Here is a 26665-nt window from a genome sequence, read left to right as displayed (position 1 = left end):
CAAGAGCAACATCATTGATATATACAGAGAAAAGAGTCGGCCCGAGAATTGAACCCTGTGGCACCCCCATAGAGACTGCCAGAGGACCGGACAGCATGCCAAATACTTAACTACCAATGTAAAGAAAAACTGCATCTCTGCTTCTGCCTGCCCCTTATCAGAGTCCCACATTAGGTGGGCCTCATCTTCACCTGTCCTGAAACCCCTAATTTTTTACATTGGTCCTTTGAGAAATGACCGTAAAGCCTCTTCAGACTATGTGGTTTTGGTATGCAGATAGGTCCCATAAATCTATGTGATTTCTGTGGCGTTTTCTCTCGCTCTCTTTCTCTCTCGCTCGCTCGTTTTTCTCCCTCTCTCTCGATCTCTTGCTACTCTTTCTTTTTCTCTCTCTCGCTACTCTTTATCATGTTTCAGGTAAGACCCAAATACAGACTGTATCAAAGTAACAATGTTTTTTACAGCAACAGGGGCAACAGAGTAGTGGGGCAAAGGTACAGGACGGCAGGCAGACTCAGGGTCAGGGCGGGCAGAAAAGGTCAAAACCGGGAAAAGCAGGAACAATCAAGAGACAGGAACAGAGGGAAAAACGCTGGTAGGTTGTGACGAAACAAAACAAATTGGCAACAGACAAAACAGAGGACACAGGTATAAATACACAGGGGATAATGGGGAAGATGGGAGGGGGGTGGAGACAATCACAAAGACAAGTGAAACAGATCAGGGCGTGACACATTCTCTCTCTCCCCTCTCTTTCTCTCTCTCTCTCTCTCCCCTCTCTCTCTCTTTCTCTCTCTCTCTGTACTCCAGGAGTTTGAGATAGACCTGGAGGGCTCTCAGACCCTGAGGCTGTTGTGTTATGAGAAGAGCTACAACAAGACCAAGCAGATCAAAGAGGACGGAGACAGCACCGACCGCATCATCGGCAAAGGACAGATCCCGGTACGTCTCTGAGTCAACGTAACGCTGTAACGTCACCATGGCGACATAGCCAGATAACGTTATGGTTGTGCCAGTGTGGTGTGATTGCTGTCTGAATGTCCTAGATGCGGACTGGACACTGCTGAGTGCTGTGCTGATTCGCTTAATGAATTAGCTTATTATGTGAGTAGTAGGATAGACTGTCTACAGTGACTAGATGTGTTTTAGATGAATTAAAAATAGACTTATCTTAGAGGGTAAAATGTCAGTAACCCATCCGATTACTGACATACTGAGTTTGAATCAGGGTCCATAATTCATGTGTTCAACCTGACCTGGTAACCCTGTCACTCCCGCTGAGGCTCTCTCACTTTCAATTGTAAATGTATGTGTACACACAGGTTTTTTTTTGCTTGTGGGTTTTGAGGGATGGAGTACTGTATAGGGGGCCCACTGGTATGGGCTTTGTGTACATAGCCCGTTTTGTTTCAAGGAAAGGCAGGTAGCCTTGGTTAGTGTTTCAGAGCCATGGGGCCTCTGCTTTGATCTGGTCTACTCCTGGGGGGATTTACTGTTCCCTGTTCCCCTCCCCCACTTGGCCAGCTGTGTGTGTGTGTGTGTGTGTGTGTGTGTGTGTGTGTGTGTGTGTGTGTGTGTGTGTGTGTGTGTGTGTGTGTGTGTGTGTGTGTGTGTGTGTGTGTGTGTGTGTGTGTGTGTGTGTGTGAGAGAACCTTTCAGTATTCAGTGGTGTCCAATGACAAACATACGTTTACCAGACCTGGGGCAGTCTTGTAGGGGGAAGTTGACACTAAACACTGATCTTGGGTCAGTTTAGCATTTGCCCCACTAATGGTTAAAATGATGAATGGGGGAGGTAGCTGAGCCTAGATCTGTACCTATGGGGAATCCATACCCCAGAGCAGAGGGAGTTATGATGCCTGAACCCTGGTAGTTCCTATCTGGTTTGTCGCTTGCTCGTTAAACAAACAAAGCAAAAAATGTGGGAATACGGCTCCCTCTAGTGGTTGCCGTGGGATGAGTATCGCCATGCCAACTACGATGGTGGTTCAACACAGAATCGTCCCATACCCCAGTCTGTACTTGCTGTACCACCCACACCACACGTGTTTGCTTGTGTAGCGCCGGGCTCTCTCCTCCTCGGATCTATGTGCTGTGTCCCTCAGTAGTCTTACATCTGGTTCACACAGAAACACACACAGCGGGACGCCGTGTTGCCCAAGCTGAGCGGCTTAGTCCCAACAGATGATTTATTCATTCGTTCATGTATTCATTTAACCTTTATTTTGACACGGAGCCCTGGATGCACATCAATACACACTATTCAGATCAACTTTTCATCCAAACACGCGAGGTGGGCATGTTGGTGCACTGGGCTCGGCCAATAGAGGATGGGGGGGGTCAAGGTGGAGTCAATGGAGAACAGAGGGGAGGAGACAGAGAGGCGCAGAGGGAGGGGCTTGTCATCCTGAGATGCAAATCCACACCTGTGTGTATGAGAACGTACTTTAGCTGGCGATCCTGACACACACACACACACACACACACACACATTCCTCAGAGCAAGCGATTCAGGTGTGTGTTGGGCAAAACAGAGCTTTCCCTGGACCACTGGAGATCATTGTGGACGGGGCTGAGTTAGGCTACACACTGGGACTGGACGCAGAGAGACTGGGGGACACACCATGCTGAGGCTACAGCTCTACTGGCGGAGGAGCAGCAGAGGAAACAAGGAGAAGAGGAGGAGGAGGGAAGAAGAAGGGCAGTATGGGCCTGACAGGAGCGTCTACCACCAACTCCCTGAATCTACAGAACTTGCACACTAGACTTTCTCAGTCTTTGTCAGTCTCTCGATACAGAAAGCCATGACAGGTGAAGTAGCTGAGGACAGAGGAGATGGGATGGAAGGCCTGCACTCTGTTGGCCAGACACTGCAGCAGGGTCCGTGTGTAGGGCAGTAGGGAGAGGGGAAAGGAGGTCCCCGGCCTGGAGCGAAGGGAGAAGTATACGCAGTGCACTGCTGAGAGGCACAGTAACCCCCCCCCCCCCTCCCTCACTGTACGATGACTAATGTCCAATGGTTTGACAGAAACAAATCATGTACGGGGAGGGGAACGGTGGGAGGGCAACTGTGTGTGTGTTTGCTTTTGTTGTCCACATTCCAGCGACAAACAGCCCATGTTAGCCATACTTTAAGTTTGCGCAGTGACATGCTGATCGCCTCTGGCTCGACCCCGTACAGGCAAGGATTCCTTGTCCTTAGACTTTTGGATGTGATCATGCATCTTTTCCTCTGTTGAACTGATACGGACTGAAAGAGGGACCTTCTCTGTACCCTACCCGTGTGCTGTTACTGTACTGGCCCAGGAGATTGAAATGATTCAATTAAGTGCTGGGAACATGATCCAGCGCTGCATGTGATCAGATGGAGCTTAGCCAAGATGGGGTTGAGGGGAAAAGGTACACGATGAACTGTGGCTGGGTGTGGTGTGGTACGGTGTGCCCGGCTGAACTCAGTCCAGATGGCAGGATCTGTTTCTCTGTTTGTCCAGAGTGGACAGGAGGACAGTTAGCTGACTAATGCAGGAGATGCTAGGGGCCAGATTTGCTGACCAACTGAAACCTGAGATTGCACTTGATAACACGTTATAACACCACTGTGTGAAGAAAATGATAAACAATTGGTGTATTCAGTCCTAGGGAAGACGTCAGCCGAAAGGTCTTGTTTATGAGTCTTGGTGTCTGTGTGTATTGGTGTTTATGAGTCTTGGTGTCTGTGTGTATTGGTGTTTCTGAGTCTTGGTGTATGTGTGTATTGGTGTTTATGAGTCTTGGTGTCTGTATATTGGTGTTTCTGAGTCTTGGTGTCTGTGTGTATTGGTGTTTGAGTCTTGGTGTATGTGTGTATTGGTGTTTATGAGTCTTGGTGTATGTGTGTATTGGTGTTTATGAGTCTTGGTGTATGTGTGTATTGGTGTATGTGTGTATTTGTGTCTGTGTGTATTGGTATCTGTGTGTATTGGTGTCTGTGTGTATTGGTGTTTATGAGTCTTGGTGTATTGGTGTCTGTGTGTATTGGTGTTTATGAGTCTTGGTGTCTGTAGGTATTGGTGTATGTGTGTAGTGTGTCTGTGTGTAGTGGTGTTTATGAGTCTTGGTGTCTGTAGGTATTGGTGTATGTGTGTAGTGTGTCTGTGTGTAGTGGTGTTTATGAGTCTTGGTGTCTGTGTGTATTGGTGTTTGAGTCTTGGTGTCTGTGTGTATTGGTGTTTATGAGTCTTGGTGTCTGTGTGTTTTGGTGTTTATGAGTCTTGGTGTCTGTGTATATTAGTGTTTATGAGTCTTGGTGTCTGTAGGTATTGGTGTATGTGTGTAGTGGTGTCTGTGTATTGGTGTTTATGAGTCTTGGTGTATGTGTGTATTGGTGTTTATGAGTCTTGGTGTATGTGTGTATTGGTGTCTGTGTGTATTGGTGTCTGTGTGTATTGGTGTTTATGAGTCTTGGTGTCTGTAGGTATTGGTGTATGTGTGTATTGGTGTTTATGAGTCTTGTTGTCTGTAGGTATTGGTGTATGTGTGTATTGGTGTTTATGAGTCTTGGTGTCTGTGTGTATTGGTGTTTATGAGTCTTGGTGTCTGTGTGTATTGGTGTTTATGAGTCTTGGTGTCTGTGTGTAGTGGTGATTATGAGTCTGTGTGTATTTGTGTTTATGAGTCTTGGTGTCTGTGTGTATTGGTGCCTGTGTGTATTGGTGTTTATGAATCTTGGTGTCTGTGTGTATTGGTGTTTATGAGTCTTGGTGTCTGTGTTTATGAGTCTTGGTGTCTGTGTGTAGTGGTGTTTATGAGTCTTGGTGTCTGTGTGTGGTGGTGTCTGTGTGTATTGGTGTTTATGGGTCTTGGTGTCTGTGTGTAGTGGTGTTTATGAGTCTTGGTGTCTGTGTGTAGTGGTGTTTATGAGTCTTGGTGTCTGTGTGTATTGGTGTTTATGAGTCTTGGTGTCTGTGTGTAGTGATGTCTGTGTGTAGTGGTGTCTGTGTGTAGTGGTGTTTATGAGTCTTGGTGTCTGTGTGTAGTGGTGTCTGTGTGTATTGGTCTCTGTGTGTATTGGTGTTTATGAGTCTTGGTGTCTGTGTGTAGTGCTGTCTGTGTGTATTGGTGTCTGTGTGTAGTGGTGAACTAACCGAGGATCTTCTTCTGGCTTTGCTCCATCCAGCTGGATCTGCAGACGCTCCAAGGCAAAGACTGGCAGAGGACGCTTATCCCCATGAACGGGGTGAGTGTGTCAGCCCCGTTAAACGGATGAGTCTGTGTTTGTGCCATGCCATGTGATCCTTTAAATGTGTGCTTCTTGTCATACTTAGCCATCTCTTGTCAGTGTAAACTGGGTTTAGACTGTCATTTAATCTCTCTCGGCTCCAGATCGAGGTGAAGCTCTCTATGAAGTTCACCAGCCGGGAGTTCAGTCTGAAGAGGATGCCGTCACGGAAACCCATGGGCGTGTTCGGAATCAAGATCTCCACGGTGACCAAGTGAGTTCAATAGTACCCTCATATAAATATACCTCGGGAACACACTCCCTGGCCATCTATACAGTAACCATGGAGAAAGCCTGCTGTAAGACAGCTGGTGAACGAAAAGTGACTCAAGTGAATGTCACAGCCTAATCTAAGAGAACCAGAGAATCTCTCTGAAAGGAGGAGGGAGAATATAGGATGGGGGGGAGGGGGGGGGTGACAGATGGACAGGACTCCATGTTGAGATTGTAAGCCTCTCATCCCAGATAATCCAAACTACATTTCCGTGTCACTATTCACTCCCCCAGGTACAAGCCCTGGGCTACAAGACCCGTTCCCCTTCTCATTTAGTCTACTAAGAGAACACAAACATTGTTTCTGGTGTACAGCTGGCAAAGCTTCTGTCAAGCCACTGATTAGAGTGGTCTCTGTCTGCGTCCCAAATGGCACCTCCTCCTTATACAGTGTACTACTGTTGACCTGGTCAAAGGAGAGAGACTGTGATTTTAGGGAAGGTAAATGTTATTGACAAGATGTCAACTCACACAGTCTCCCATAGATTTTCCTACTTGCATTTCTCCTTGTGGACACTGCTCTGAGGTTGTCAACAGAGAATAAAGAGAGGGAGAGGGGGAGGGGTATATAGGGACCATGAAAGAAGGGGTGAAGGGACGTTCAGATAGAGTGCAATATGTAGTTAAACAGTAAAGGGCAGTTGAGGCAAAGATAGTGGATAAAGAAAGATAGTTCACTCAGGCTGTTTACCATTGAAAAAAATGCCCAGTTCCTGTCTACTTAAGGTAGTGGCTCTCCCATAGACACCAATGCCATAGCAGCTGGGTCTGGTCTACTTAGTTCATTGACCTCCATTGAAACAGAAACAATTAGGGAGTGGGAAATCTCGCTTCCTCTTCCGTCTCTGGTTGAGGCCAGGCTTGTGGCCAATGTTGGTGAGTGACGTTAATTGGATTGCTGGTAACAAGCGGACTAATAAGGTTTAACAGCAGAACCAATTAAGGCTGTAGAGACAACAATAACACCAACAGAGAACCACCACCATCACTACTGGACCTAAGAACAACTACATAGTCAGAGTTTTTCTTTATTTGTACTATTTTCTACATTGTAGAATAATAGTGAAGACATCAAAACTATGAAATAACACATATGGAATCATGTAGTAACCAAAAAAGTGTTAAACAAATAAAATATAGTTTCGATTTTAGATTCTTCAGAGTAGCCACCCTTTCTTTGCCTTGATGACAGCTTTGCACACTCTTGGCATTCTCTCAACCAGCTTCACCTGGATTGCTTTTCCAACAGTCTTGAAGGAGTTCCCACATATGCTGAGCACTTGTTGGCTGCTTTTCCTTCACTTTGCGGTACAACTCATCCTAAACCCTCTCAATTTGGTTGAGGTCAGGTGATTGTGGAGGCCAGGTCATCTGATTCAGCACTCCATCACTCTCCGTCTTGATAGTCCTTACACAGCCTGGAGGTATGTTGGGTCATTGTCCTGTTGAAAGACAAACCAGATGGGATGGCGTATCGCTGCAGAATGCTGTGGCAGCCATGCTGGTTAAGTGTGCCTTGAATTCTAAATAAATCACAGACAGTGTCACTGGCAAAGCACCCCCACACCATCACATCTCCTCCTCCATGCTTCACAGTGGGAACCACACATGCGGAGATCATCCGTTCACCCACTCAACGTCTCACGCAGCGGTTGGAACCAAAAATCTCTCATTTGGACTCATCAGTTCAAAGGACAGATTTCCGCCGGTGTAATGTCCATTGCTCGTGTTTCTTTGCCCAAACAAGTCTCTTCTTATTATTGGTGTCCTTTAGTAATGGTTTCTTTGCAGCAAATCGACCATGAAGGCCTGATTCACACAGTCTCCTCTGAACAGTTGATGTTCAGATGTGTCTGTTACTTGAACTCTGTGAAGCATTTATCTGGGCTGCAATCTGAGGTGCAGTTAACTCTAATGAACGTATCCTCTGCAGCAAAGGTAACTCTGGGTCTTCCTTTCCTGTGGTGGTCCTCATGAGAGCCAGTTTCATCATAGCGCTTGATGGTTTTTGCGACTGCACTTGAAGAAACTTTCACAGTTCTTGAAATGTTCCGTATTAACTGACCTTCATGCCTTAAAGTAATGATGGACTCTAATTTCTCTTTGCTTATTTGAGCTGTTTTTGCCATAATATGGACTTGGTCTTTTACCAAATAGGGCTATATTCTGTATACCACCCCTACCTTGTCACAACACAACTGATTGGCTCAAATGCATTAACTTTTAACAAAGCACACCTATTAATTGAAATGTATTCCAGGTGACTACCTCATGAAGCTGGTTGAGAGAATGCCAAGTGTGTGCAAAGCTGTCATCAAGGCAAACGTGGCTACTTTGAAGAATCTCAATTGTTTAACACTTTTTTTTGGTTACTACATGTTTCCATATGTGTTATTTCATCGTTTTGATGTCTTCACTGTTATTCTACAATGTAGAAAATAGTCTAAATAAATAAAAACCCTGGAATGAGTAGATGTCAACTTTTTACTGGTACTGTATGTTGTTATTATTTTAATAATTGCACACACATTTTGGGATACTAACACAGTTAAAGATGCAATTTGTGTGCAACCTATGCATCCAACAGAAAAACTCTTCGGTGTGTGTGTGTGTGTGTGTGTCATTGTGTATGTATCCCCATGCCCTCTGGTATGCCATTCCTTAATTGTGTGTTTCCCCATGCCAGACGGGAGCACTCCAAGGTGCCCTACATCGTCAGACAGTGTCTGGAGGAGATTGAGCGGAGGGGGATGGAGGAAGTGGGCATCTACCGGGTCTCAGGGGTGGCTACAGACATCCAGGCCCTGAAGGCTGCCTTTGACACCAGTGAGTACCAACACCTTACTTTCCCCTGACGCTCCCTCTCAGTGGAGCCCTGGATGTGAGAATAGGCTACAGTATAGGATTCTCTGTGGACGTTCTGTAGCTTGGTGGAACCAACCTTGATTACGTGAAGCGAGATAGAACAATGAATGCAGCCGTCCGTCTGGTTCCATCAGACTAGCCTCTGTGCACTCCCATATAAATTCAAGTCTGTTGGACTGACTACTATAAAATCCATGTGTCCTACCCTGCTGTCTCCCCTCAGGTGATCTTCTGATTATGCCGCTCCGTTTTTGGGAATCATGGGTACATTTTCTGGTTTTGCAACAACAACAAAAAAGACTAAAAGAGTTTGTGCTTAACCCAGTTTTCTTTCTTCATTTAGACTTACTAATTCCTATGTGTGGGTGAGCTTGTGCGTCTGTGCATTTGTGTGAGTACGTGTGTGTGGTGATTTCTCTGATTACGACATATACAGCTTGCTTTGGGGAGCATGTTGTGTCCTCGGCCTATCTGCCAACGAACTGAGGCGCAGTGTGATTTTAGTGAATGGCAGAAATGACCGCGGCTATCCGTCTCCCTGCTCCGCTGTTGCCATGGCTACACTTTCTGCCTGTCTTTCTGAGCTCTGCCCGTCTTTCCCACAGACAACAAAGACGTGTCTGTGATGATGAGTGAGATGGATGTGAACGCCATCGCCGGGACTCTGAAGCTGTACTTCAGAGAGCTGCCAGAACCCCTCTTCACCGATGACCTGTACCCCAACTTCGCAGGAGGCATTGGTTAGTCACATGGCTTTGACCGGGCCAACAGCCACATCTACCATTATCATATTATCGTGGTATAACTCAGCACTCAGGTTAATGTGTGAATGTCGGTCTCTCTTTCTGCAGCCCTGTCTGACAGCGTTGCCAAAGAGAGCTGCATGCTGAATCTACTGTTGTCGCTGCCAGAACCCAACCTGGTCACGTTCCTTTTCCTGCTGGATCACTTGAAGAGGTACACACAGACAGACACACAGACATCGAGCTACACTTAGACAAACGCAGGCATTTAGAGACAAGCCGATCCCAAGCAAGCAAGCAGATGCTCAACTCCTTATATGTTTGAGTAACAGAGGGATTGTTATGTCCTTTCACGTGGTGTGTTACCACGAGCCACCATTCACCCTCGGTCTCTGCCCGCTCCCCAGGGTGGCTGACAAGGAGAGCATCAACAAGATGTCCCTCCACAACCTGGCCACGGTGTTTGGCCCCACCCTGCTGCGTCCTGCAGAGAAGGACAGCATGATCCCCACCAACCCCACGCAGCCTATCAGCATGGGAGACAGCTGGTCCCTGGAGGTCATGTCACAGGTAGTCTGTCTCTCTCTCTCCCCATCCCTCTTCTTTGATATTATCGTCCCTCTCACTGTCCGTCTGTCCCCCCAGGTCCAGGTGTTGCTGTACTTCCTCCAGCTGGAGACCATCCCCACGCCGGACAGTAAGCGTCAGAGCATCCTCTTCTCCACCGAAGTGTAGAGGGTTCCACAGGGAGATAGAGACTCAAACCCATTTGTCCATTTGGGAAGGCCACTGAGAGTGAGAATGGCCCTAGCTGGACTGGACTGCAGCAGGAGATTTCTTCGCCGTTGATTCTGGACATATCCTGCAGAGGGCGCCACCACCCCCTCCGAGAACAAGAGGTTGACACCAGTACCACACATCTGATGATGATAATGCATTATTACATCACACCCAATAGCCAGTGTGACTCTCTGTGCCTGGCTGACGCAACATATTCTCCTCTCCTCCTCGCTCTGTCTTTTCGCTCTCATGTCAAAGCTCCACAGCTTGTGTACGGTGTCTGGAATGAATGCTACTACTGGACATGCCCGCTGTAACCACAAATTAAACACTTCAATTTGATGTAGGGGAAAAGAGTGTCCCAGGTTAGTTTTGAGTTTTTTTGGTATCGGCTCCTGCTTGGTAAGCAGAGAAACAGCTATTGTTTAACTTATGACAGATTCTGTGATTTCTCATCACACTTTTGGGCTTCTCCACTTTAAGTTATTGTTGTTGAAGGTAATTCTCAGTTCTTCTCGATTTAGTTTGAAGACTTATACAGGCAGAGCAGAAATGCAATGCTTTTGTTGTTTTCGTTTTGCACTGTATGCCTCTTCAGAAATAGCCAGATTGTGATGGACATCACATACATAGTATATTTGTTTTTTGGACAATTATGAAGGCAAGAGCCTGCGCTGCGTTTTGTTTAGCCATCTCAAATGTTTGAGTTATTTCTTAATCCACCGCTGGAGAGATTCAATCCGTATGTTTTACACGTGATACACTGGGACCACAATGCTAAGGTTACGTTGAAAAGGAACCATCTGGGTCCTCTGAAGAGGTTCTGATAGGAACATCCAGAGCTGCCAGGATCACCACACAGTTGTCCCAGGAATCCAAAACTCACACACACACACACACACACAACAACAACAAAAGTGTATACAAGATAAACAAGCCTTGGACAAACACAGAGAGACTGCAAGAAAAGGAAGAGTTGACAGAAACGGGTGATCTTTCTATAGATTATAAAAGGACTGCCAACAGTTTGGACCATAAAGCAATTCTATCTAGTTGTGTTGTTTGTGTCTCAAGTAGTCCTTATTTTAAATATCCGGGAAGCAATATATTTTCTAACATAGGATTTTGTCTGCGTTCATATCTTTGATCCGGAGATGACATAGGAGATCTAGCAAAAATAATCTGTTTGGCTTTCTTTCTTTTTTTTTAACACAATTGTATTTACAGATAAATTATTTACATAATCGTAAAGCTGTAATTTTTGTATGTTACTTGTTTTAACAGTGTAATAATCATTGATATGAGCATAATTTATTTTGGGGGTGGGGGCCAGATGCAACATCTCTTTGTTCCGATTTGATGAAGAAAGTGGTAGAGGTTTCAGCCTTGAGTCCTGGGGTGATGGCAGATCATATCCTGCCTACGTAACCAGGATGTAGCCTTGTTGTGGGAATAACTGCAGTTTTGTCCAGCCTTTTGTTAGCCATTTATCCATCATGAAGGTAACACTCCCTCTATGATTTTGAATGCTGCTGTGGAAATGTCACAACCTCTCTTCATCTGTTGGGTAACCTTCCCGGTGATTGTCCTAGTCCACTACCACCGGCCCTGAAATCTTGCTGTGTTACTGAAGTAGTAAACAAAACGATACATTTAGTAGTATACAGTACATACAATAACGTGTTTCCTCTTGTCAACTGTCTCAGTGGTCTTGTAAAAGTAATTATCATGTAAATTAAGGTAATTTGCCTATTTCAAATTGGTTGTTTTGATTTGCAGGCGCTCTACATTTTTGTCTAAAGTGAACCATTCTGTTGCTTTTATGAAAGAATACTTGTTTATCCTATTTTCACCAATATTTTGGTGGGTGTTTGGACAGCTGTCTTAAACCGTCCCCTACACCCCTCCTGTCTGCCTGATAGTAACCCACAAAAGGGACCTGGAAAAGAAAATGCTCTTAGAATATTTTGTTCAGAAAAAAAAAGAGAAGATTATATTAGTAGGGTTTTAATTTCAGTACCTTGATTTAACATGCAGGCATGTTTGATTACATTTCTTTTCTTCACTGTGTTGTCATCTATAGTGAGTTCCGAAAGTATTGGGACAGCGACACATTTGTTGTTGTTATGGCACTGTACTCATGTACTTTAGATTTGAAATGATACAATGACAATGAGGTTAAAGTGCAGACTGTCAGCATTGATTTGAGGGTATTTTTTATCCATATCAGGTGAACCGTATAGAAATTACTGCACTCTTTGTATGTAGTCCACCCATTTTAGGGGACAAAAATATTGGGACAAATTCACTTATGTGTATTCAAGTAGTCAAAAGTTAAGTATATATTTAGTCCCATATTCATTGGATTACGTCAAGCTTGTGACTCAAAACATGTGTTGGATGCATTTGCTGTTTGTTTTGGTTGTTTCAGATTATTTTGTGACCCATATAAATTAATGGTAAATAATGTATTGTGTCATTTTGGAGTCACTTTTAATTGTGAAAAAAAAAAAACACTTCTACATTAATGTGGATGCTACCATGATTACGGATCATCCTGAATTAAAAGCATCCACATGAATGTAGAAGTGTTTAGAAACATATTCTATTCTTATTTACAATAAAAGTGACTCCAAAATGACACAATACATGATATACTATTCATTTCTATCGGGCACAAAATGTCCTGTAATTACTAAACGGTTCAGCCGATATGGATGAAAATACCCTCAAATTAAAGCTGACAGCCTACAACTTCATAGTCATTGTATCATTTCAAATCCAAAGTGCTGGATTACAGAGCCAAAACAACAACAAAAAAGCTCACTGTACTTGTTGTTGTCATGTTGGGCCACAGGATGTGCTTTGGTTCTGATAAAGAAGCTTAAAATAGGTTATAATGTTTCATGCTGGCTGACAAATTGTTAACAAGAAACGTGTTTAGTTTACTAACTCAGAGACTGTACTACTCTCTACGCTACTGAGATTTCATGAAGGACTCCGGCATTTTGAAGTTAGCCGGAGACATTTCTGGCAGTTTTGACTGTAGTCAGTACAGTAGGTAGTGTAAAATCTGGCATTTGTGAGTGTGTGGGTGTGTATGCAAGCATTCATGCCCACAAATGTGTGAGTGAATGAATTAATGGGACAATTATTTACTGTATAAAAAAGGAAATTAAGACATGTTTCAAATCCTGACTTAACCATATATCAACTAACTCAGTTCCGGTTAATAGCCATAGTCCTCATTTTTGGCCTAATGTATCCTCACATATCCCACACACATGTAACTGTACATGAAGCAAGCCATTAGCTATGAGAGAGAAAGGCAGTGCATTGACCAGTCATTTGGATCACTTTGATCTCCATAATTAGTGCTTAATGTGCACTGTTCTGCTCCATTGTGCCTCCACGCTATAGCTTTTATTCAGTATGTATGCCGTGGGTTTCAATATGTAATTGGAATTGCTGTTAGGAGACTTACTGGGTGCTTTAGTCTCCCTTGCCTTTTGAGAAAACCGATATGTCATTCTGGCACATATTTTGAGACCAATACATGACCGTAGAGTTTGGTATCTCCATTCATGATACTAGCCTGTGTTGGAGATCTCGTCTGAATATTATGATACCAAACTGAGTCCAATTCATTTTTGGAATAAATACGATGCTGACAATGGACAAATGCTTAGTCAATAACCCTCACTCTGCCTTAGCTCTGTCGACAATAACAACATATCTCATTTTCAGCTTTTCTGTTCCAGTTCTGTGTAAAAATGAAATCTACTGTATTTACAGAGTTGAATACCCTCATCTGAAGGAAATGATATTAGTAGTAACTAAGTGCTATCTATACTTGTAGGAGGACACTTTCAAAAATCACTGTCAGTTATATGACTCATATCTAGATCATATCGCTCAAGGCTCTATGCTATGCTGTGTATCGCTCATTTGTAAGATGTCCTTTGTTTGTTTTCCAATAACAGCCAAACAGTCTGTAACCACCTGTTGTCCTATCTGTTGCTACTGTATGTATGTATGTATGTATGTGTGTATCAACATGTCACTAATCCAGAACATAACCTACACTTTCAGTTACTTTTGTTTTTACTCCAGACTGCCCACTGTGATGCATTAGGACATTTTGAGTGTGTAGAAAACCTTTGCATGGAAAGATGAAGGTTCTTTGAGTTTATATGGGTTAGTTATCGCTCTAACCTCGTCTTATGGTTGTACAATACGTACTGCGTCATGCTAGAGACAGTGCTTACATTGGGTTCTTAGGTTTATTTATTGTGGTGTTCATCAAAGTGTGGCCAATAACATTTAGGATGAAACAGTTGAACAATTGGGCTTCAACTGAAAGAGAACTTGGTTATTGATTGTCAGTGTGATACATATAATTTCCTTTATAGGGCTAGTCGCTTCCCTTCTTTCATGAAAAAGTAATATATGGCAACATAAGATACATTGTTATTCTAAATATGTGGAATGGATTTTAAAGTCTAAAAATATGGAATATATTACTCTATGTATGACTTTAGCATTTCAGTGTATGCATACTGTATGTGGAATGAGTATTATTTCAGTACTTGTAAGGTGACATGAGCCTGGCAATAGTTTTATCATAATTCATGTATTACTCTTTCTTCTTGGGAATATGTTAGATTTATTCCATGTTTTCTAGTTAACTGTATGAGGCTAAAATGGAACTTGCTGGTCATCCACTGAAACATTTGACCTTTGTCTCTTTTTCAAATTAGATTTATTTTCTTCTGGTTAACATACATGTTTTGTTTTGGAGCTGTAAAAGGGATACTGTATTCTGAGGACAATACAGGTTTGGAAGGCATTTGCAGCCTCTGTTTGTACAAAACAAATGTTAAATAAAATCTCCAGTATCTATGTAAAAAATTTGTCAATGCCTTATATCTTCAAGGCCTAACTGTTGATCCATATTACTAGATTTGAAAGATTGCAGACATATCACCAGTGTCACCACATCACAGATGTACATGTCATTATTTTATAAAATGAGAAATGTTTCTCAACATCAGCAGAGAGAAAGCCTGTATTTAGATGATATATGGCTCTGGCTGGTACCCTACTTTGTATCATTTCTGCTACCGACCAAAAATGTCAGGCGACATCTCACAATTCGAAGCCGTAATCGGTTTACTATGGTGCTCTATGGACAAGGGTTTATTTGTTACGGTCTCCAGGAAGAGTAACGTTAGCTGCTGCTTCTGCAAAAGGTAATGGGGATCCAAAAAAACAAACCGTTTACGGTTTAAGAACCATACGGAAGCGAACAGAGCTAATGGGATGAAGCGAGGCGGGACCTACCTTCATTTGTCCAATAGAAACTCTCGTTTTCAGTTGGGCGTAAACGCGTTGGTGTGACAACACAATCGGCGTAATGATGACCTCCGTGCTGTCGGCGTCCTGTCAAAGACAAGAGACAGGGGTGGGACGCCGGGGATGGAGTGCATGAAATTAACAATATTTGGAAACCGATTATCGCTGGTGTGAACGAACGAATTCCAGGTAAAACGGGTTGGACGTGTTTTATATTCTAATGTTGCTTGTGGTAGCTAGGTTATTAGCTAGCTAGTTAACTTCATCGAGCCAGCAGTGTCTCTGATAATTAGCTAGCTAACGTTACAATGTAACCGTATCGAAACAGTACACCACACGTATCTAGCTAACTAATGTCAGCTAACCTAATAGAAAATAAATTACCTTTGTCTTTGCTCTCTTTGATTTCGTGAGCTAGCTAACGCTAGCTAAGTCAGCTAGCTAACGTCACTTGAGGAGCTAACGCTAGTTGTCATAATTTCCAGTTGGGACACTTAACAAATTCCGCAGTGTTTATAGCTATAGCGTCGTTGGCTCTGTCAGCTCCAGTAGTTCCGAATGGCATAACGTTATAATAACAGATGGTTTTGTTTTCTTTATTCAGTTTCATTTTTATAACAACTTAATCTCAGTTTTACCCAATATATCTTGTCCGTGAGTGCACTGCCAGTGACTTGTGTGTTGTGATCCATTATACGCCAACCAACCTTCGTTATTGCATTAAGTAACCTAACCATATGTCTAATGTAACCATACTAAACGTAACATATCATACTAATTTGTGACCGACCGCCTCGATTCGGTCTTACGTTGCAAAATGTGTAATTTCGTTTTTTACATTGGATAAAAGTAGAGACTCAGAACTAGAAGATGCTACATCGTACAAAGGAACAATGGGGAAAGTAATTTTGCTTTGAAAGTTGATGAACTTGTAACCCCACTTTTGGTGAAATGGCCCAGTACACCTACTAGAGAACTCTTCTTTGTCTACACCCATTCAGCATTGTTCACACCCTCTTAAACCTTAGGTGGGACGATCTCTTTAAGGATAGACATGTGAGGGAGGCCATGTGCTAAACAGAGTGAATAGTTTAGTAAACAACCAAAGATTTCAAGACTAAAAGTAGTAGCCTACAATAAGGATAAAGTACAAATACACTTTATCTAGTCCTTGGCCTATATCCTAATCTGATGTTGGTGCAGGTCATGTTGTTACTCACATTACTGTTACTGGGAACACACACTATATCAAATAAGATGTGTGTTTATTTGTCACATTCACAGGAAACAAGGTGTAAACAGTACAGTGAAATGGTTACTTGCATAGTAGCAATATCAAAAACAAAGTGTCCAGATAAATGTTTTATAAATAAAAAATATATAATTATCAGATGTATACCTGACACACTTGTCTAAATTGATGGGTCATGTGAATGAAATAGTATAACCACCCCCCAGCCACATCTGTAATCAACCCCAGACACACCTGGCTAATTTGATGGGTTATGTAAACATCTGACAAAGTGGAGTCTTTTGTTTAGACATGTAGCTAGCTAGCTAAACAATGAACTGGCATCATCCAAACTCCTCCGACTATCAATACAAACATTGTCATAGCTGTAGTATGAATATGCAGGTAGCTAAAGGTTAGCCAACTAGGTTCCTTGTCAGCTAGCTAACATTAGGCTGTAACTAGCAATACAAATTCATTTCTGACTCAAATAATATCACTGCACAGATCATACACGTAATGTTTGCTAGCGAGCCAGCAAGCTAACATTCGCTAACTAGCGAATAGTATGCTTTAACTTGCAAAGAAAATTACTTTTTGACAAAATTAGAAATGTATATTATCTGAAAATGTAGCTAGACTCTTACCCGAATACATGGATGGCAGACTGGAACCATTTAACTCTGTTTTGTTCGTAGCTACATCTTGTTTGGCCAGTGTTGTCAAGCCACTCCAGTTCACACTGACCAGGGTGTGTGCAGAAAGTAGCCCATCACTTTTTCCAACTGATCTGTCGATAGTACCTGCTAAATTCAGTGCATAAATGTTGTTGAGAAAGGTAGCAAAACTTTTTTTGTAGTTCTCGATGGCTAACGTTATATCTTTCAAAAACAGCGCGGTAGATAGGACTATTAACACATACTGAGCAGCTCTCGCTATAGACAGAAGCACTCTACATGGCAGACCAATCCAAACTCATTTCCCGGCAGGTCCAGCCCATCCATTATCTCAGCCAATAATGGCTAGCAGGAAAGTTCCTGTCTTTTTCCATGGCTAAACCAACTAGGCTCATAATTTAACTTTTATTTGTATTTACGGATGGAGTACAAGTTTGTTATTAAAGCACATGCAAGTTCACATGTTCCAGAAGGCATTTCTGGGGGGGAAAAACACTATTTGATCAAATAAAAAAAAATACATGTTTTACACGCAAATGCCACTCCTGTGAAGTAATGACGTGCGGCATATGCCTAGTTTCCTGAAACGAGTCACATTTGACTGCCCCATATTTACATTTACAATGTTACGTCTAGTCTATGAGTCCAGGCTGGCCAGGCAGCACTCTTATAGGGCATGGTTTTTAGGAGCAAGATGAGGAATTTGAAGCGATAGAGAGACTAGCCTATCTAGTGTGTGATTTTTATTCTCGCTCTGTTTATACATTGAAAGACTGCAGCTTAAATACATTGTGGAGCAGCACATGTGGGCCTATTCTCTATATAAGCATGGACAGTGAATCATGTTCTGGGTTTTGGGACAGCATTCCTTATGCATTCCTCTTCTGTGATGCTCAACTCGGGTGTTCTTGATATGATGGGGTACCTGACAGGAGCCATCTGGTGCTGTAAATAATGGTGCAGATGGCCTCTTAGAAGACAGCAGTGTTTTGAAAACCTGCCCCATATTCATTTGAGGTTCGTTTGTGGGATTCAGCAGTGTTACCGTCCTGTGTGAGAGACAGAGTCGTACTCAAACAATGCTCACGTAGTCTAACTGGTAGTCATCAACCAACATGATTGTTTCATTCAGCTGATCTCCAATTTCCTTCCTGCTCCGCAGATCAACAATTCCCCCCCCCCCCCTACAACCCTTTGTCCTCTACACCTTTGTCTATCTCTACACTCTAGTTATCAGCATTGTTTCCTGGTGATTGTGTCGAAAGTCTGTCCGTTCTCAAGCCTCAGCAGCACCAATCTATATAGGCCTAGTACAAACCATACATAGTCCCTGCTCACTTCCTCCAGTAACTATCTGGTCTGATTTAGTATTGGCTTTAATTAGGTCGATAGGAAATTATAGTAGTCACTTTTACATTACCTACATGTACAAATGACCTCGACTAACCTGTACCCCCAAACATTGACTCGGTACCAGCACCCCCTGTTTATAGCCTTGTTATTGTTATGTCATTTTATTGTTACTTTTTTATTTTGTACTTTAGTTTATTTTGTCAATATTTTCTTATTTCTTGGAACTGCATTGCTTGTAAGTAAGCATTTCACGCTAAGGTCTGTTGTTCAGCGCATGTGACAAATACAATTTGAGTTGAGTAAGCCATGCTCAGTGGGGATCCAAAGACTCAAGACTAAGCTCAGCTGACTTTTACCCATTCAGTGGCCTACTCAAGGTTAGGCTCGATCATTAGACTCTGGCTCGCCCTTGGCCTGTCCACTAATTGCATTACCATTCAATTAGATTTTAATCATAGGCAACTGATTCAAGTTGTAAGCTAAGAGTGCATTAAGAAAGCTTTAAATTATAGGCTATTTCAGATCAGTCCAATTTTTGTTACTCCTTTTTTTTTTTATGGGCGAAGCTATTTAACATGTGGACTTGAAACAACAGAAATACATCTGCTGACTGACTGCCCTACCATTTGAAATTCCTGAGTTGGCTGTGTGTGTGTGTGTGTGTGTGTGTGTGTGTGTGTGTGTGTGTGTGTGTGTGTGTGTGTGTGTGTGTGTGAGAAACTAAATGCGAAATGAGGGAGTATATCCTATTCTCACACACCGCTGAGTTAAGAGTTGGTGGAAACCTCTAGCTGCTAGTGGCTATTACCATGTCATCCCATCCCCCTCTCCTCCCCCCTCCTCTTGAAGTCCAGAATTCCAGCTAGGTTATGTTAGGATTTCGTAGTCTGTTATTGTCCGGTCCATCTTCAGGGTAGAATGTCTACCCTGACCCCCTGGTACTAATATCATGAAGCTCACCATGGCCAGCCTATGTTTATTTACTGTATTTTATGCTAGGCCTATGTATTTATTTATTTATTTTTAAATAACACAATTCTTCTGGTAGTGGTTGTAAATCATTTAGCATAATGCTTCACTCTACAGAAGGATCTAGATTAGGTCATTTCTTCACCACTGCCACTCATTCTGTGTCTGACAGGTCTTGTTGGGTTGTTTCAAGTAAGCCTTTCTAGAAACTGTCTGACTCAGGGTGGTGTTGACGTCTACTAGCCTCTTGTTTGAACATGATGCGCTACAAGAATTCTCCCTGTTACTGAAGGCCCCATCCCAGCCAGTGATCCATGTTGGTGGGCTGCTGTCTAAGGTGTTCTCCAGACGTCTTTGTTTTGTTTGTCCAGGGTGCGTCTCCAGGCGTCTTTGTTTTGTCTTTCCAGGGTGCATCTCCAGACTTCTTTGTTTTGTCTGTCCAGGGTGCGTCTCCAGGCGTCTTTGTTTTGTCTGTCCAGGGTGCGTCTCCAGGCGTCTTTGTTTTGTCTGTCCAGGGTGCGTCTCCAGGCGTCTTTGTTTTGTCTGTCCAGGGTGCGTCTCCAGGCGTCTTTGTTTTGTCTGTCCAGGGTGCGTCTCCAGGCGTCTTTGTTTTGTCTGTCGAGGGTGCGTCTCCAGGCGTCTTTGTTTTGTCTGTCCAGGGTGCGTCTCCAGGCGTCTTTGTTTTGTCTGTCCAGGGTGCGTCTCCAGGGGTCTTTGTTTTGTCTGTCCAGGGTGCGTCTCCAGGCGTCTTTGTTTTGTCTGTCCAGGGTGTTTCTCCAGGCGTCTTTGTTTTGTCTTTCCAGGGTGCGTCTCCAGACTTCTTTGTTTTGTCTGTCCAGGGTGTTTCTCCAGGCGTCTTTGTTTTGTCTTTCCAGGGTGCGTCTCCAGACTTCTTTGTTTTGTCTGTCCAGGGTGCGTCTCCAGACTTCTTTGTTTTGTCTTTCCAGGGTGCGTCTCCAGGCGTCTTTGTTTTGTCTTTCCAGGGTGCGTCTCCAGGCGTCTTTGTTTTGTCTTTCCAGGGTGCGTCTCCAGGCGTCTTTGTTTTGTCTTTCCAGGGTGCGTCTCCAGGCGTCTTTGTTTTGTCTGTCCAGGGTGCGTCTCCAGGCGTCTTTGTTTTGTCTGCAGTACAAACAGGTCAAGTTCAAAGGCAAGGGGGCTGGGAAAAGGAAATGTTTAGTAGTGGTCATAATGGTCAAGATTTATCTTGTTATTTAAATCGACTGATCTGTGAGTGGGGGACTTAGACTTCATCAAGCAGGCAATATGCGATTCATTCTAGGTGATTGTGAGTAGCCTGTTCAATTTGAATAATCAGTCTTCAAGAAGAAGAGGGTCGCCATCTCAGACATAGGCCGACATGTAGTAGAATACTTCCAAATGCCAGCTACTGTACTGAAAGTGAAATGTTATGACTAAAGTGAGGGATTTTTTTCATTGCCTGGGCACCGTTATAGGCCTGCACACAAAGGCTCCTCATGCCTTTTTAAGGCAAGGCCCAGCTGGCCTGCCCAGACCACAGTTACTGCAGCCGCAGTTCAACCGCCTCATGATGATGTGATGAGAGAGGCAGCTAGCTACACGCTTGAGACGTCCAATCACACGCTTTGCTTTGTGTGCTTTCAAACCTGCATCCAATGACCGTTATCACCATGTGGTCTGTGTTTGTGTCTGAGGAGGAGGTAGTGCTGGCTGGCGTTTGAACATAAATAGACCGCAGCACGGGAGAATTGTAGTCATTTAGTCTCTCCTCCAGATTAGACAGCAACTCCTTAGCTAATACCTAGCCTCTAGATCACAGGCCATGTCTTCTCCCAAGAAAACTACTACCGCAGGCATCAGGTAACTAACAGGATTTTCAAAATTCAATCTAGGCTAATTGAGTGTTCTTGTAATAGATTTAAAACTAATGATTTACAAACTAGTATTTAGAGGGGCTGCATCCTATAACACTTGTAGTTTTTAGGCTAAGCGTTTGTCAGTCTTGTTCTTTAGTATTTATAGTAGCTGTAAGAGGTTGTTGACTGAGGTTAATTATGGTGCAAAAATACTACTTTTTTTCCTCTGGCTAAGAAACAAGAAACCCTCTGATACATGCATGTGTTACCGCATCGTCCTGTTATTAACTTATCCTGCGTGCTTGTGTGTTTTTGTTCCACACAGACTACGCTGTAAATGTCAGAGAAACCGAGAGCCCAGTATGAGGAAAGCAACCAGGCCAGTGGCAGGCGTCTCCAAAGCCACAGTCACCAAGGCCCAGACCGTTGAGAAAGTCAAGCCTGAGGGCGCCACCACCACCATGGGCACAGCTGGCAAGATTACAGCCAAGACCTCTGCCACCGCGCCACTGTCTAAGGTACGAATGCAGAAGGCAAAAGCGAGCACTGGCTTCATACTGCAACGACAACCATGGAAGCCCCTTTTTATCTTTATAGGTCCAATAGCTGGTATGATAACTGTCATGTTTCTCTTTGGCCAGGCGAAGAGCAATGATGACCTTCCATCAGTATCAACAGTAGGCAGTGGAGCCTCTGCTGGGAGCAGCACTATTCCCAAGGCGAAGAAGACTAGCTCTGTCCACTCTTCAAACTCCTCCACTACAGGTACCAGCAACCCAGAGGGCAAGACAAAGACCAACTCCGGTACATCATCAACACATAGAGCTACTTACAGACTATGCTCTGTTTGTGATTAGCTCTGACCCATATAAAAATGCCAACTTCAATAATAATGTTCTGTATTGTACTCCTCAGGCAAGCGTGGGACCTCCTCCGTAGTGAAGGAGCTTGGTTCATCCCGGGAGGGACTGCGGGATCGCTCCAGAATTTGCACCACCAGCAGGAAGCTCTCCGGACCCTCCGATGCCTTGTCACCGCCCAAGAGAGTCCGCTGCCGGACTGTGACTGAATCTGAGTCCCGTATGAGCAAGTCCAGGTCGAACGGGCAGCTCAGCGACAAGACGGTCCTGGAGAGCAGGGTGAAGGACCTGCTGGGCCTGGCCAAGAGCAAAGACGTGGAGATCCTCCACCTGCGCACAGAGCTCCGGGGCATCCGTGTCCAGCTAGGCCTGCCCGAGGAGGAGGAAGAGGATGGGGGGAGCAGAGCCAGAGAGGAAGGCGAGGGAGAGGAGACTGCTGAGGCTAAGCCTCCACAGGACCAGGAGAAGGAAGCCCCTACTCCTCTCATCTCTGCAGACGTGGAATCCACCCTGCTCTTGCTACAGGACCAGAACCAGGGGATCCGCGGAGAGCTGAACATGCTGAAGAGTGAGAACCGCATGCTGAAGGACCGGCTCAACGCCCTGGGTTTCTCCCTGGAGCAGAGGCTGGACAGCCCCCTAAAGACCCTGCAAGGCCCCTGCATTAGCTCGGATCTTCCCCCAGCCCGCGATGGCAGTTATGGAGATGGCGGGTGCCCACGGGCCTCTTTTTTACATGAGGTCTCCCCTCACAGCTCTGCCTGCGGCTCTACTGAAGACCTTCTTGACCCCCGGCGAGTCATCTCCCCTGAGGCGGCCGACAGCGAATGCAGCGAAGCCTACCAGCCAATCACCTCCAGCGATGATGCCCTGGATGCCCCCTCTGGTTCTGCCTCTGCCTGCGGCTCCTCCTCCGAGTCAGAGGGCGGGCCACCGAGTCACGGCGAGCGCTCCCGTAGAGGCAGTAGTGGCAACACCAGCGAGGTGTCGGTGGCCTGTCTAACGGAGCGCATTCACCAGATGGAAGAGAACCAGCACTGCACCTCTGAGGAGCTCCAGGCCACACTACAGGAGTTGGCTGATCTGCAGCAGATTACCCAGGAACTAAGCACAGAGAACGAGCGACTGGGCGAGGAGCGGACCATCCTGGTGGATTCCCTGTGCCAGCAGGGCGACCGGCTGGAGCTTTACTGCCGGCAGATGGACTACTTCCGGGGCCTGCTGGATGAGCACCGCGTGGCGTACGCCCCGGCCGACGAGGAGGACACTAAGAGCGGGCGCTACCTGGAGCTGGAGCGCCGCTACGTGGACCTGACGCAGGGCGCCCACTTTGAGAGGGAGCAACTGCTGGGGGTGCAGCAGCACCTGAGCGGGGCGCTGAAAATGGCAGAGCAGGACAACGCCGAGGCCCAAGGCCTCATCTCAGCGCTGAAGGAACGGGTGCACATGGCAGAGCGGCAGGCTGATATGGAGCGCAGGGAAAGAGCGATGGCGGCCGCAGAGCTGGAGGCCATTAGGGAGGCGGCTGGGGGGGAGCAGGCGGAGCTGGCTCGGTGCAGAGTCCAGCTGGAGCAGGAGAGGCAGAGGGTGGCTGAGCTCTACTCCATCCACAATGCCGGGGACAAGACTGACATCCGCCACCTGCTGGAGAGCGAGAGGAGGGACAAGGAGAGGGCAGAGGCTGAGTCTGTTCAGCTGCAGGAGGACCTGGACCACACCCACGACGAGGCCGCCAGGCTACAGGACGGCATCCGCAAGGTCACATATTCTCATAGTTAAAACACTTTCCATTCAGATTATCTATCAGTCCGGGATATTTTTTAAGTGTTACTATTTCTCCCAATTCATATCTTTGTGTGTTTATGACACGTGTGCTCACACATACATCTATGTATCTCCCATTCTCCCGTCAGCTAGAGGAGGACTTCCGTGCGTTCCGTGGAGAGGTGCAGAAGCAGTTGGCTGAGCAGAAGCGGGGCCTGGCCCAGCAGTGTTCTGAGCTGGAGGAAAGGGACACAGAGGTCTCTGACATGAAGGAGACCATTTTTGAGCTGGAGGACGAGGTGGAGCAACACCGAGCCCTCAAACTCCACGATAACCTCATGATCACAGACCTGGAGAGTGAGTGTTGGATGGACACCTAGGTTACATCTCCAAATGGCACCCTACCCTATTCCATTTGTAGTGCACTACTTTTAACCAAGGCCAACAGGGTTCTGGTCAAAATTTGTGAACTATTTAGGGAATAGGGTGCTATTTGGGATGTGGTAGCTCTCAGGTATATGGACTAGGGGGAAACCTGATGTGTGACCACAAGGTGGGGATGTGGGACCATTATAACACAGCCAAGTAAGCCAGTTTATCCCATCTCCATTCATTTAATCATTAATCATTTTTCTTTCAGACTCCGTCAAAAAACTACAGGACCAAAAACATGACATGGAGCGTGAGATCAAGATTCTGCATCGAAAGCTACGGGTAATTTGGGGAAGCGGGAGGAATACTGTCCTGTGCCTCATCCATATCGGAGTTAAATGTTGCTCTTGTATGGAACATAACATGAAGATATTTAACACAGATGTAATAAACATGGGTGTGAAGGCCCTTAGTGTTAGCCCATGGCTGCATCCCTACTCCCTATATAGTGCACTACTTTTGACTAGGGCCCATAGGGACCATGTGATGTGTGTCCGTCCATATGTGTTCACACCTCCCGTTGCAGGAGGAGTCTATGGAGTGGCGTCAGTTCCAGGCCGACCTGCAGACGGCGGTGGTCATCGCCAACGACATCAAGTCCGAGGCTCAGGAGGAGATCGGGGACCTGCGGCGCCGCCTACTGGACACACAGGAGAAAAATGAGAAGATGAGCAAAGAGCTGGAGGAGCTCAAGAAGTATGTGGTCTTTGTTGTTGTTGCGTGTGTGTGTGTTCCAATCTCCCTGTGTCAAAGATATTGACCATCTGTTATGTCTCTAGGCAGGATGAAGAGAGGGGCAGGGTGTATAACTACATGAATGCAGTTGAGAGGGACCTAGCTGCCCTGAGGCAGGGCATGGGTCTCAGCCGACTCTCCTCTACCTCCTCTGAGCCCTCTCCAACCGTTAAGACCCTCATCAAAAACTTTGACAACGCCTCCACTGCAGGCCCTGTCCCAACCTCCCCCACAGCAGCCGTGCCAGCAGTTACCACAATGGTTGCCCGTACACCCCTCAGCCCCAGTCCTCTGAAAACCCCACCTGCTGCTGCTATCTCTCCCATACAGGTAAGAAAAACACCCGATGGTAGACCAGTAGCCCATAAACAGCATTCTGAACCAGGTCACCAGGCAGCACAGGTCACCCCTGAGAAGGAGGAAGCTGTAGATCTCTAACCCCATCCTGATTGGTTTGTTAGATGTCAGCCCCTCTATCGTTCCTTTGTCCTTGTCTTTGTAGAACTACTGAGAATTCCAGACCCATGCAAGACCTGATGGTTTCTACCCTAACAGTCAAGATGTCCTCTTCAAGTTAACTTGAGGTTTATGTTCTGAATATGTGGCACATGACAATTATGTCACAAAACAGGATGTTTGTGTGTCAAGTCGGGTTCTATGGAGAATGAGGAAGGGTGATTCTTGAACATTAACATTTTAACTTCTAATGGGTTCAGTTTAATGTCTTGGCCAACCTTAGTTAAAATGCCTTTGGGCCTGTTCTAACCAATCATAAGACCAGTGAATTAAGGCAAGCTTTCAGAGCTAGCTGCAGCATGTTGTTTGAGTTGAGCTCCTGTGTTTGTTGCCAGTGCCAGCTATGTTAGCCTTGCTCATTCTAAGGCCCTGAGTGTCAAGTCCAGTTTAAGTCTGACCTTTTGGGGAATAGAGCATCTGAAGCTCTAGATATCAGAGAGATCTGTCTCCACAGAAATAGAGCCATGTGTCTTGAATTAGGCTTTTTTTTTTCTTGTAGGCTACATGTTCACAATTATAAACTGGCTTCTAAAAAGAAGCCTTAAACATCTCTGGGATATGTGGGACGGTAGCGTCCCGGTAGCCATCATTCAAAGTTTTAGAAACTTCAGAGTGTTTTCTATCCAAATCTACTAATAATATGCATATATTAGCAACTGGCCCTGAGTAGCAGGCAGTTTACTCTGGGCACCTTATTCATACAAGCTACTCAATACTGCCCCACAGTCCCAAAGAAGTTAAACCAAAATACCTTTGGTTGGTCTTCATATTGCCACCACCAAAGTGTAAATCAACATACACAGGGAGCCCATTCACTCAATCACTCTGTAACATTGTTCATTTGGATCGGTGGGTTCTGTCTGTTTGGCGCGCAGCCAATCTTTTCAGTGAATTGGAAGGTCGCTGCCTGCGTTATTTTTGGTTCAAGCTATAGGAAAAGCTCTTCCGTGAAACAAAGCTCTGTATAGCAGAGCAGACAGACAAAGCTCTCCCAGAGCAGACAGACGATGGTCATGAAAC

The 26665-nt window shown here is 45.0% G+C and overlaps 2 protein-coding genes across 7 annotated transcripts in view; both read left to right on the top strand.

The window, feature by feature from the left end:
• Positions 1 to 14706, top strand: part of LOC109874411 (breakpoint cluster region protein) — a 129357-nt gene extending 114651 nt beyond the window's left edge. The window contains exons 16-23 of the mRNA XM_031808851.1: positions 811 to 942; positions 5156 to 5215; positions 5362 to 5471; positions 8217 to 8356; positions 9001 to 9135; positions 9247 to 9352; positions 9546 to 9708; positions 9784 to 14706. Of these exons, the coding sequence (XP_031664711.1) occupies positions 811 to 942; positions 5156 to 5215; positions 5362 to 5471; positions 8217 to 8356; positions 9001 to 9135; positions 9247 to 9352; positions 9546 to 9708; positions 9784 to 9873 (936 nt within the window). The 3' untranslated portion in view covers positions 9874 to 14706. The remainder of the gene's footprint in view (positions 1 to 810; positions 943 to 5155; positions 5216 to 5361; positions 5472 to 8216; positions 8357 to 9000; positions 9136 to 9246; positions 9353 to 9545; positions 9709 to 9783) is intronic.
• Positions 14707 to 15326: 620 nt separating this feature from the next.
• specc1lb (sperm antigen with calponin homology and coiled-coil domains 1-like b) overlaps positions 15327 to 26665 on the top strand; it is a 28829-nt gene continuing 17490 nt past the window's right edge. Inside the window, exons 1-8 of one of the 6 annotated variants that reach the window (XM_020465382.2) lie at positions 15327 to 15462; positions 21664 to 21856; positions 21980 to 22103; positions 22254 to 23956; positions 24112 to 24319; positions 24603 to 24676; positions 24921 to 25090; positions 25174 to 25459. In XM_020465382.2, coding sequence (XP_020320971.1) covers positions 21701 to 21856; positions 21980 to 22103; positions 22254 to 23956; positions 24112 to 24319; positions 24603 to 24676; positions 24921 to 25090; positions 25174 to 25459 — 2721 coding nt within the window. In that variant the 5' untranslated portion in view covers positions 15327 to 15462; positions 21664 to 21700. Of the gene's footprint in view, positions 15463 to 21222; positions 21343 to 21663; positions 21857 to 21979; positions 22143 to 22253; positions 23957 to 24111; positions 24320 to 24602; positions 24677 to 24920; positions 25091 to 25173; positions 25460 to 26665 lie in introns of those variants that run through there. The other 5 variants (XM_020465381.2, XM_020465380.2, XM_031808853.1 and 2 more) reach the window with 5 other exon arrangements.

Source organism: Oncorhynchus kisutch, linkage group LG29 (genome assembly GCF_002021735.2).
Source record: "Oncorhynchus kisutch isolate 150728-3 linkage group LG29, Okis_V2, whole genome shotgun sequence".
Taxonomy (NCBI): Eukaryota; Metazoa; Chordata; class Actinopteri; order Salmoniformes; family Salmonidae; genus Oncorhynchus; species Oncorhynchus kisutch.
The sequence above is the reverse complement of the archived record's forward strand: the minus strand, read 5'-3'. Positions and strand labels throughout refer to the sequence as shown.